The following is a 12970-nucleotide window of genomic DNA, read 5'->3' as shown; positions in this document are numbered from 1 at the left end:
CTCAGACAAACCAAAATTGAGGGAATTTGTCACCAGTATACTTGCCTTACAGAAAATGGTAAAAGGAGTTCTTCAGAGAGAAGGAAAATTATATCAGAAACCCGGATCCACATAAGTGAAGGTAAAATAGAAACTTTTATTTTTCTTATTCTTAATCTAACACATAACATTTTGTTCAAAATAAGAATAGTAACAATTTGTTTAGTGATTATAGTGATTATAGCTTATGGATGCATAAAATGAATGACAACAACGTCGTAAAAGACAGGAGGGAGAAATTGGGAATAGACTGTTATAAGGTCCTTGCGCTACTGCAGGTACTATTATGAAGTGGTATAGTGTTATTTGAAAGTGGGTTTAGATTAGCTGTAAATGTATATTGCAAATTCTAGGGCAATCCATAAAAATTTTTAAAAAAGAAGTATAATTGATATGTTAAGAGAGGAGAGAAAATAGACTTATACAAAATGGTGCATTGAAACCACATAAAAATAGAAAAAGAGTAGAATACACAAATAAAGAGTAAGAAAAAGAGCAGCAAATGGAAAACAGAAACTTGGTGGATATTGATCCAACTATATCAATAATTGGTACCTTGGTAGATATTAGTCCAACTATATCAATAATTACTTTAAGTGTGAATGGTCTAAATACACCAATTTAAAGAAAGTCAGAGAGGATCAAAAAAAAAAAAGACTCAATTCTATGTTGTTTAGAAATCACGCTGTAGGACAGCATATAAGAATATCTAATGGGTGGTCTGAATCAGGAGAGTGGGCTTTCAGTCTATCCACTAATTAGCTGTGTGAACTTTGAGAAGTCACTGGTATTCTCTGTTTACTCCTCTGTAAAATACAGAATTTAAGCTAAATCCCTTTAGTTCTCTTCCAGCTCTCAATCCAACTCATTACCATGACTTGATGAGGAAATATGAGCCATGAGGGAGTGGGCTGAAGCCTCTAGTAGGTGCTTTTGACTGGACTGGGTCCATGAGAGACCCAGATGCAGTCAGCAGGAGCAGATGCATGAGCGTGACAGCACAAATCCGAATCCTGGCTCTTGCTTGTGAAAACTTAACTCTTGGAGAACAGGAATCTCTCGCCTGGGTCCATCTTTGACTTGGAGCAAATTATAAGGAAGTTGCAAGCAGTCTTTAGGTTGACTTCATCCTACTGGCAAGGAAGGAGGATAGACCAGAGAGGAACTCAGGGGATCTTTGCTGAATACAAGGGTTCAGAGGGGACAGAGGATTTTATAGCTCCTTGTCAGGCATTCCTACCCCATCACAATCTTTTTTTTTTGAGATGGAGTCTCACTCTGTCACCCAGGCTAGAGTGCAGTGGCATGATCTCATCTCACTGCAACCTCTATCTCCTGAGTTCAAGTGATTCTCCTGTCTCAGCCTCCCAAGTAGCTGGGACTACAGGCATGCACCACCATGCCCGGCTAACTTTTGTATTTTTAGTAGAGACGAGGTTTTGCCATGTTGGCCAGGCTGCTCTCGAACTCCTGATTTCAGGTGAGCCACTTGCCTTGGCCTCCCAAAGTGCTGGGATTACAGGCATGAGCCACCATGCCCAGCCCATCATCATCTTTTTAGACTAAAAGTATCTCCACCTTTCCTACTGTTGCCTCTCAGCCCCACACATACATCTTCTATAGAAGAAAAAGAAAAGGAGTTTAAAATGTGTAAGTCTCAACTTTAAGAACACTGTTCTTAATGCTCAAGGTCTTATTTGCAGCATCTAGCAAAAGCCCTGCTGCTCCCAAACAGAGACAGCAATGGCATGACTTGTCCATTTTGGCCAAGGCATGACCATTCTAGTGAAAGAGAGAAGAGAGAGAATCTTTGAAACTATCTTTAAAAACCCATGGATTATCAAAGGGCAACTAAATCAATGACTGCATTAAGTCAGGGTTATAAGTCACCACCCTACACTGGCAGATCATAGCGTTTTTTCACTTCCCCAGGTTGTTCTCCTCACAGGGTTAAGTGGTTTAAAGAAAGTGTTTTAGACACTGACTAGTTCTAGTTCTGTTCTGGTGCTCTCCCACTGACACAGTTCTGCATGTTATGGAAACTGGCCCTATGCTGATCTTACAGAGGTACCTTCCACCTAGGTCTACGTGACATTGTTATAAAACCCCAGGCCCAGGAAACACTGAAATTTCCACTGGGAAACTGTGGGGATTCTAACATCCTGCTAGACAGAAAAGCTCCATGAAGGCGAAGCTTGTGACTCTTTGCTCATTGTTATTCTCACTGTGCCTTCTCAGTGCCTGCCACATAGTAGGTGCTCAATAAGTATTTGTTGAATGAATTTTAAAAATCCACTACAAATGTGGGCCTTGAAAAAGTATGCATAGTTCAAATTTGATGGTTTCTAAAACTACATTTTAAAGCTGTTCATTTTTTTATTTGCCTAACAATCATTTATTGTTTTCTATATGACAGACATTAGCATACAGAAACCAATTAAACAATATATCAATTCTCATAAAAGAGAAGGTGAGAACAATATTCACCAGGTGCTACCATAAGCTTGGTACTTTTTATTCATTATTTTATCTTCCCAGCAACTCTGTGAGGCAAATATTATTATCGCCCACCCTTACAGATAAAGGAACTGATACTTGCAGAAAGGCTCACATCTAGCGAATGGCAGAGCCAAGAATTTATTCTAGGACCTGGGTACTTCCATCTACAGTGTACTTTCTCCTTAAAATAAATTTTAAATCATAGTCTAATATTCTGTTATGTGGTGTTTTGTTAAGAAAACTTAGGTTTTCAAATTTTGAGTTATAAACAAATAGTTTCATGAGAAAAAAAAATCAGAGTTTTAGGCTTCAGCTACAAGTTACTTATCTTGGAAAAAAAGTCCAATAATAGAAATGTTTTATAACTACATGAGTGTGTCATTGGAGGCTATAAAGAAAGGATTGCTTGAATACAAGAAATGAAAATTATCAAGTTAGGTCCTGAATGTCATCTAAGACCTAAGTCAATTATTATTTTGAAAGCACAACACTGAAATAAGATGGTTGAAGTCAAAATAAAGTGCAGCATAGTTCACACTGCCAGTGGTGAACAAATGGACATGGAACCAGGAAGCTGCCAACTGCTCCCTTATGCTTAATAGCTTATTTCCTAGAACCTCAGTACTAATTCCTGACTGTGCTTGAATTACAAGCAGTATATATACACACCACCAACTGTGTTCCCTAATTGACCTATTGTGTTATATCCTATTTACCTTATGAAAAGTCAAACTGTATGAGAGAAGCCTAAAATAAGGAAATGAATTCTGAGCTACAAGAGCACTTAGAGAAATATTCCGCATCAGGTTGTCTCATAGGAGTGGGAGGCCCATGGCAGAGGTGGCCACACAAGCTGTGTGTCTGAGGGCCACAGGGAAGCTCCTGGGTCACCTGTTTCCCTGGACTCGAGAGCACTTTTGGCAATCACTATTCCTTCCCAATGAGTGAAAATGCATGGGGCCCAGAATCATCTACACTCATATGCGGGCAGAAATTTTGAAAACAAGTTGTTCCCACTCAGATTAGGAATTGGGAAAACAGAGATCCATGACCAAACCAAAAGTACCCAAGGAAAGTACCCAAGGAGGTGGGGAATGGCCTAGGACTGGAATAGTCCTAAAGAACATGGCCCAATCCTGGTACAGTGATGACCGTCTCTTACATTTTTATAGCCCCTTGCAGTTTTCATTGAGTTTATAACAACCCTGAGAATGAAGTTTTGTTCTTATTTTTACGGATAAAGAAAATGAAGTTGAGGAAGTGATTCCCAGCTAGCACCCATCAGAGTAAAATGCCTGAGTCTTCAAACTTCAGATGGAATAGTCTTTCCACCAGGACCTCGCAGGGCTACCTCAGGACTAGGTTTTGGAAGAGCAATAACTTGGAGTCAGGCTGGCCTGCATTTGCCTAGCCCTGAACGTACTAGTTTTTAGGTATATGATTTGGGCAGGTTCTTTAACCTCACTGAACCTCACTCTCCTCATCTGTAAAATGGAGACATGTAGCATTTAGCTCACAGGGCTACTGTGTGGATCAAATACTATATGCATACCAGTGTGCTTATCACAGAACTTGGCCCCTGGTTAGGGCTAGACAAATGTTGAGGCTTTCAGGGTATGTTCACAGCATGGGCTCTGGATAGAGGAGCCTCCCTTCCCCTCAGTAGTTCGGCATGCCTTAGGGCACAAAACCCCCCAGGGGACATTTTACTATATCTAAAAGCTACAAAGAGATAAACACTTGGGACAGACTGGGCGTGCTTGGGGCCTGAACACTGAGTCTAGGATGGGGATGGAGGGGTGTCAGCCCATCTTTCCCCTCCTCCCATACTGCCATCTGCACTGGGTCCCCCAACACAGAGAGGACCCTCCATCCTCACCTGGAAAGCCATGGAGTTGGCAACAGCCAGAAATATCCTCAGAGGCAGCTTGGCCTTGTAGGACCTGTGGCTCCACAAGCGATGGGCGCCAGCTGTCACACCCAGAGCGGCCAGGAGGAAGCAGAAGTAGGCTGCAAGACACAAGCAGGGACAACATCAGCAATGGTCCCCGAACTTTCAAACACCCACCATGTTTTTTCTTTCCTGAACAGGGACACACGTGAAATGGTGTTGGGGAGAAATCTGTGACATGAAGAATCAACAACTTGAGAGGAGGCAGCCTTTTTGATTTGTAGCGTCCCAGTACCATGCATAAGCAGAGAACTTTCTTTAGCAAACTTTGATCTTTGAATATTTTTCCCTACAGCAAATCTTTTATTTGCTAATGTTTCTTGCCAGTCTTGATGCAAAGTCACAACCATATCAATGTACATTCGCAATTCAATCTCACACATACACTCTCAGCAGGGCGGAGATTGAGCTCTATGTCACCTCTTAATTGGCACCCATTAAAGGGTGAGAGATATATAAAGAGCATATTTCTAAGTGGCAGTGCCCATTATTGGTGTCAGTAAACATTTAAAGAGAGCACAATATTACATCTTCCAGAAGTGTTTGACCAATCTTGATCTCAATCTATATTGACTTGGTTGTAAAAACAAGATTTACCCTTAACTCTAAGAATAAGCGGTCCCTGAATACATGTGGGTTTCATGAACATGACAAATCATTCCTTACTTGAAAGGGTAAAAGCAAAAAACAAACAACAATCTGCCCACAAATCACAGAAAGTAGCAGCAAATAAAAAGCTCTGGCCTCCTTTGTTATTGTAATTTAACCTTGGTCATGAGTCCATGAAATGGACAGTCATTTTCCTTGTCATCCCTGGCCTTCTTGTTTCTGTTTTAACTGTCAAGTAGTCAGGGAACAAGTAAAATCTAGAATGGAAAAATTCAATGTGATTCTATTTTGCCAGTAGGCTGGACTTTGGGTGCAATAAAATTAATTCCAAGACCCCATGAAAAAAATTGGCTAAAAAAGGATCACTCTAATCCACATTTGCCAGTCAGGCCTTTACCACAGACATTGTCTTGTCCTTTTGGGAATATCCAATAATTTAGGGATCACTTACATGGTTCTCTGTCTATCCCTATGGCACCAACAATGGTTCCAGCAGTGCCTGTACTGTGCAGTAGTGGCTGTTGGATTCCCATGGTTCTTCTTCTAACAACTGGAATTTAGCCATGTGACCTGGCCCTGGCCTAGCATAGTGCCCTGTCTTCCAGGACATGGGAATAAACACCCGAGCCAATGCTTTTCCCTCTTCTGGCTCAAAGCCTAAGCTAGGGTTTACCAAACATTACATATTACCAAGCTGAGAAAACCTGATTACAACAGCAAATCTTGAGGCCAAGAAAGTGAGACATGAAGACAATGAAGATGCCCACAAGAGCTAAACCTGTCTTGAGTCACTGGTTGTTGACCTAGGAGCTCTGTCATTCTTCTTTTGATCCTGGGAGCCTCCACAGTATGTCCTAGTTACCAGAGCCAACAGACTTCATTTTCTTGCTTAAACTAGCTTGCACTGGATTTCTGATGCTTAAATTCTGCTGAAGCTCTTGGGAGGAAACCAACCCTCTGGTCATGACCCAAATGAAGAAAAACCACAAAAACACATTCTGGGATGAATGTGAGGATTTATGGGCTGTCCCATTAACAGGATTCAGTTTTCCTATTTTGACAGTGCTAATTCTCTGTTCTTAATTTCTCTTCTATGATCTTTGTGGAGACTCATATTCAAACAAGTGCTCAGATGGATGCTTATTAGCTGGTTCTGAGGTAATGAAATATTCAGACACAGAACTGGTGACTTTGAGGGGATAAAAGGAGTAATGGGTAATGCCAAATGCTTTACCAAGTAGCTCATACTTCACAGAGAAAGGTGCTGAATCAACAGAAACCAGAATCACAAGATGACAGAATTGTAAGCAACAAACAAGTATGGCAGTCTGGATGCAAACAAGAGTCATTGATTCTGGTTAGCTCAAGCCAAAAACAAAACAAAAGCAGGAATTAAAAAATATATGGAGCAGCCTAGAGAACTCAGGGATGGTCCTGCAGGACAGGCTATGCCACCTCCAAGATGGTCCATGTGCTCCCCACTTTCTGGCATGCATGGCCTTGTGTAGTCTCTTCCCTATTAGTAACTTGCTTCTAACCAAAAGAATATAGCAATATTGAGGGAATGTCAGTTCCATGATTAGTGTACAAAATACTGTGACTTCTGTTTTGCTAGCAGATTCTCTCTTGAGTTGGCTTTGATAAAGCAAGCTGCCATGTTGGGGAGGCCCACGTGGCAAAGAATTGAGGATTCCTCCAGCCAACAGCCAGTAAGGAAATGAGGCCCCCAGTCCAACAGCCCTCAAGGAACCAAATCCTACCAACAACTACATGAGTGAGCTTGGAAGCAGATCCTTCCTCAGTCGAGCCTTCAAGCAAGATCGTAGCCCTGACCAACACACTGCAGCCTCATGAGAGATCTCGGGGCAGAGGATCCAGCTAAGCTGTACCTGGACTCCTGCCCCACAAAAACTGTAAGAAAATAAATATGTTTTGTTTTACTCTGCTAAATTTGGGGGTCATTTGTTATGCAACAATAGATAACCTGAATACAAAACATAAGCAGGAACCTTTCATTCATGGAAGGAAGGTACATCTTAAATCCTGATTGCAGAATAGTTTATCATCTATAGGGAAAGTAAACAGGCTGGTGCTGCATGGCGTAGGGGGTGGAGGCAAGGGGAAGAGGGGAGTGACTGCTAATGGGTTCTATGAATAAAAATGTTTTAAAATTTATTTTAGGGATAGTTGCACAATTCTGCAAATATACTAAAAACAAATGACTTGTATACCTTAAATAGGTGAGTTGTACAGTATGAGTTATAGCTCAAAAATGCATTAAAGAAACAATTACTGAATTCCTATTGGATTTTGTTATTATATATATTTTCTTACTGTAAAATAAAAGAGACCTGTCCCAAAACAGAACAAAGGAATAAAAAACCAACCATTGGCCTAGGATGCTCCCACAGGCATCACCACCCCTGAATACCTGCCACCACCAGACATGTGTCATAACTTGGACCCTTGAATCTTCCACAGAGGCCAAGAAGAACCTCTATATGACCCTACACCTATGCCTGAAGTTATCAAGACCACCCAGGATTCCATGGCAGAAGTACCTTGTTGCCCATGCTTGGATCACAAACCCAAGCTCCAGCAGCCAGGGATGGGAAGAGGCAGAGTCCAGAGCTCCTTTGGCTTCTGTGTGGAAGACATAACCTCCTATCTGTCCTGATTTCCCTGTTTGGTACATTGTTTTGATAATGATTGTAGTGACCCCGTCCTGACTATATGACAGAGAACAGTCCTAGAAGGATGCTAAAAAGCAAAAGGCAAAACTCCCTTAATCCTGGACCTGATCAGAGACAGAGATGGACAGCCCCCTTCAAGAGCCATCCCTGAGTGCTCGACAGAAGGAAGCACTTGGCAGAGCTCTCTAACCCTCGCTTATAATCTATATCTCTATAGCATCAGAGTGAACGTTAATAAATAATAATAATAAGAGCTACCATTGACTGAGAGCTTTCTATGTGCCAGGCCCTCTTTAAGCACTTTATACATGGTAACTCATTTAATACTCACCACAAGTGTAGGGGGTAGGTACCATTATGATCTCCATCTTACAGATGAAGAAAACTAGACAGTGATAGAGCCAGGATACAATCTAAGGCAGGAAGAGCCCACATTCTAAATGCCCCTGCTGACTGCCTGTGCCCTGGAAACAGAGTTCATCCTATCAGGAGGAACTTGAATGAATCACGTCCTTTTAGCCAGCTCAAAACACAAGCTGAAAGTCAAAACTCTGGTTTTCCTTTCTGCCCTTCCAATTTACTCCCTTGCCTGTAATACCTACACCATCATTCTGCATCCCATTCAGCCTTGGCTTGTCATAAACATGAGTGTCAGGAGAGCCGAGACTTTATGAGACAGTTTCATTGAGCTGCTATTATGTACCAGCCACTGAGCTCAGAACCGGGAGTTTAACAGGAGTTTGAAAAGTAAGTTACTTGCTATACAATGACAAAGTATGGAAAGTGCTACAGAGCAAATGAACGCAATAATATAAGAGAGATTAAAAAGTGGCTAATTTAGTTTGGGGGACCAGAGAAGGCTTTGCAGAAGAAGCAAGAATTTAGGCTAACACTTAAACGATAAGAAGTCAACTGAGCAAGGTTCAGAGGAGGCAAGATCAGGCAGAGGGACTCACAGATGCAAAGCCCTGAGGGTGGAAAAGAGGATGTGATGGACGGAAGGAAACAAACATAAACTCATTTGTTCTAGCAATTCCACTTCTAGGTGTTTACTCAAAAGAATTGAGAGCAGTGATAGGACTCAAACAGATACTTATATATCCATGTTCATAGCAGTATTATTCACAATAGCCAGAAGGCAGAAATAATCCACGTGTCCATCAACAGGTGAGGAACATCCCTGCATAACAGAAAGTCAGAAGGGAGTGGAGACTCACTGACAGCCTGCCCTGGGCTGTCACTTTACCAATGTACCTAATTTTCCTGTTTTACTCCTATGAGGTAGATGTCATAATTTCCATTTTACAGATTTGCAAAACTGAGACCCAGAGACATTAAATAAATGCCTTGGGACCTCCAAGTGATAAAGCCAGAACTCCAACACCAGATCAGTCCAACCCCAAGCCCTTTCAGGCAAGTGCAGTGGTTCTCCACCCTGGCTGCGCACTGCAGTCACCTGAGATCTTAAACATCCGACTGCATCAGAAATGGGGGCCAGACAGCAGGCATCTCTCTCTCAGCAGATGATTCTGATGCAAAACCAGGGCTGAGAAACTCCTGCCTCGTAAGGTACACCCTCTCTTAGACACCATGTGGCCCCACCCTCTCAATTTACAAACAGAGAGATGAGATCCAGAGAGCACTGCTCTCTACAACCCACCACCAGTTGCTGACTCTCCATAGGGCCTCAGTAAATGCAAAGTGACCCTCGGATCAGGAAACAATGTCATCCTGTCATGTGAACTCAGAGTCCTGTTCACACTCCACCTGCCCCACCTCCCCACCAGCTCCCTTTGATGGTGAGAACTGCCCCCTAGTCTCTCAGCTGCAGAGTGATATCTGGGTGCTGGGCTGTGGCTCAGGGTGTGCAATGGGGAGCGATTTTCCCCCAGGGAACTGAGGAGAGGAGGGGGAAGCCAACACAGGGTGAAGGCCTCTTGGGAGAGGGTGACACCTGGGGTGAGGAGAGGGAACAGGGAAGAAGGCACTGTGCTTTCATGTCTGCTTTTGCAGTCAGCTCAAGTGTTTTGAAAGTCAGTTCTGGGCTCTGGCCAATTAGTGACTGTTTCTCCTCTCTAGTCCTTCCCAGATTCTGAAGATAGATAGGGAAAGGCCTACAGCCCCATTGATGGAGAGGGAGAGAGGGAGGGAGAGAGGGAGAGAGAATGAGAGAGGGAGAGAGAAAATGAGAGAGAAAAAACGAGAGAGAGAGAGAGAGAGAGAGAAAGAGAGAAGCACATATATGTAGTGCTCAGCAATACAGCATAATGGCTAAAATGGCCCTGGGATTGAATCCCTGTTAAATCACTTATCACTGTGACAATTTCTCTAAAGCTTGGTTTCTTCATGTATAAAGTAGGGAAAATAGTACCTGCCCCCTAGGTTTGTTGTAAAGATTGAAAGAGGTACTGCATGCAAAATTGGAACTGTGCCTGGCAAGCAGTAAGCACTGGCACATATTATTGCCCCATGCATGAATGCCATGCTCTGTTTCTGAAAAGATCCCCTCCCTGATAACCCCCTCTGAAGACACCCACACTTTTCATCACTATAAACTTGTGGTTCTGATGAGGAGGGAGAGATTTTGCTTCCCCTCCCCACTCTGACCCCCTACATTTGGCAATGTTTTGAGACATTATTGAGTGTTGCAACCCAAAACTTGAAGGGTATTACTGGCATCTAGTGGGTGGAAGCCAGGCATGCTGCTCAGCATCCTACAATGCATGGAAACTGCCCATGTACAGAATATCCAGGACGGCACGGTGGCTCATGCCTGTAATCACAGCACTTTGGAAGGCCAAGGCGGGTGGATAACCTGAGCTCAGAAGTTCGAGACCAGCCTGGACGACAAGGCAAAACACTGTATCTACAAAAAATTAGCCAAGCGTGGTAGCATGTGCCTGTAGTTCCAGCTACTTGTGGGGCTGAGGTAGGAAGATCTTTTGAGCCCAGGAGGTGGAGGCTGCAGTGAGCCAAGATCTCACCACTGTTCTCCAGCCTGGGTGATAAAGTAAGACCTTGCCTTAAAAAAAAAAAAAAAAAAAAAAAAAAAATCCAGCCCTAAATGTCAAACATGTCAATAGTGACAAGGTAGCGAATCTCTAAATTCTTAGGAAAGCTCTTCTTGAAACCAAGCCTTGTTCATTCTCTGGGTTTGACTGCACCTGTCCTTGCTTCTTCACACCTCTCTAGTTTCGTGGGGAGATGTAGAAGCAGGAGTAATTTATTTCTGATATTATTTCATAAATAAGCTGGAAACAAAGGACCATGGTGTGAGATCAATAGCATCACTGTGCCCTGTAGCATTTTCATGTGCCCTATAACAATAAGAGCTACCATTGACTAAGGGCTTTCTATGTGCCAGGCCCTCTTTAAGCACTTTATACACAGTAACTCATTTAATACTCACCACAAGTGTAGGTAGGGGGTAGGTACCTTTATGATCTCCATCTTATAGATGAAGAAAACTTGACAGTGATAGAGCCAGGATACAATCTAAGGAAGGGGATCTTAGTAAAGTGCAGATGTTGGACCCCAGCCCAAGAGATTCTGATTCAATAGGTCTAGAGAGGGACCAACTAACTTTATATATATATATTTTTTTTTTTTTTGAGATGAAGTCTTGCTCTGTCACCCAGGGTGAAGTGCAAGCAATGGTGCGATCTCAGCTTATTGCAACCTCCGCCTCTGGGATTCAAGCCATTCTCTCGCCCCAGCCTCCTGAGTAGCTGGGATTACAGGCGTGTGCCACCACGCCCGGCTAATTTTTGTATTTTTAGTAGAGACTGGGTTTCACCATGTTGGCCAGGCTGGTCTCGAACTCCTGACTTTGTGAGCTGCCCACCTTGGCCTCCAAAAGTGCTGGGATTACAGGCATGAGCCACCGCGCCTGGCCTCAACTTGTATTTCTAACGAGCTTGTGGCAGGTGCTGATGCTACTGTCCCAGAGTCCCTGAGTGTTTCTCTGACCAGCCAGATCAGAGAGACAGAGAGAGAGAATGAATGTGTATGTGTGCACGCGCACGTGTGTGTGTCTGATTAAGGGCTGCCAGTGACAGGGCAAGGACCTCTACGGCTACTTATCTCATGGAATAGCACTACAAAGAATCTCAGTTAAATCTTACATCTTCCCTTGAAAAGTTTGGGTATACAAGGTTCAAGATTCAGAGGTGATTTCCATGTAGGTACTGTTTCAACAATTCTTTCAAAATCAGAACATTTTCAAGGGTGCTGGAGACTGCAAGCTGAGAAGCAAAGGGTTTCTTCTTACTATTAAAATCTTCTAAATTCTATCATACTTAAAATAACCAGCAGCTTCTCTCTGCCATCTACCTCCCTCCACTAAGCCACCATCTATTGTGCTGCATATGAGCCGCAGAAAGATATGTTCTCTCATCCCACAGCATGAATCTTTAAGCAACTGCCCACATCTAGGAAGATTAAATGACAAGGGGATAGAACAGGAGAGAGAGTGGATATATTTCATGCCTTTTATACATACTGCTTACTTTCCTCAAGTGTCCTTCCTGCTTTGGGTTAGGTCCATTTACATGGTTCTCACATACTGGGCAACTGCTACTTTTCCTGGTTGATTTACAGCTTATATAGCAATAAGCATGAAAGTCATAGCAGATTACTAAGAAACACAAAATTATAGCATATGTTGTTACTACTCTGCTACTGCACCACACAGTTTGTAATTCAAACAAAAAAGAAGGCAAGATTTTGGATCGTTCCAGGACTTCATTCAGTATATACATGGCTCACTTCAGACAAGCACCCCGTTAGATGCTCTGTTGCCCTCTGTGTTGACCAATACAGCAATCATCATGTTATTAAATAAGGAATTATTGGTCAGTGCTATCTGCCCTTACTGAAACATAATCTCCACGAGGGCAGGGATTTTGTCTGTCTGTCTTTCCAGGTATTCTCAGCTGGCATCTGCGCAACTAAATCAACCAGAGAAAAACACTCAACCATGTTGATTGGTCTCACTTTACAATCATGACCACTAACCTCATTTGGGCTTTAATATTACCCAGCAACCATATTACATTTCCCTGATCCATATGTGGTCCCTCTGTCCTAGACATTGACCTCATACCTGCTCCAATCACCTCACCCCTGACACCTCCCTTCCCTACTCACCTGGTAACTTTGCTTCTGATTTCAGTAAGAA

The 12970-nt window shown here is 42.8% G+C and overlaps 1 protein-coding gene across 2 annotated transcripts in view; it reads right to left on the bottom strand.

The window, feature by feature from the left end:
* The window catches only part of SCD5 (stearoyl-CoA desaturase 5), a 174312-nt gene that overhangs the window by 74374 nt on the left and 86968 nt on the right, over positions 1-12970 (bottom strand). For both annotated transcript variants that reach the window (XM_010358930.2, XM_030924068.1), the window contains exon 2: positions 4418-4548. In XM_010358930.2, the coding sequence (XP_010357232.1) occupies positions 4418-4548 (131 nt within the window). The remainder of the gene's footprint in view (positions 1-4417; positions 4549-12970) is intronic.

The sequence above is a fragment of the Rhinopithecus roxellana genome, chromosome 2 (assembly GCF_007565055.1).
Source record: "Rhinopithecus roxellana isolate Shanxi Qingling chromosome 2, ASM756505v1, whole genome shotgun sequence".
Lineage (NCBI taxonomy): Eukaryota > Metazoa > Chordata > Mammalia > Primates > Cercopithecidae > Rhinopithecus > Rhinopithecus roxellana.
Note: the sequence above shows the minus strand (reverse complement) of the source record. Positions and strands in the feature narration are given on the sequence as shown.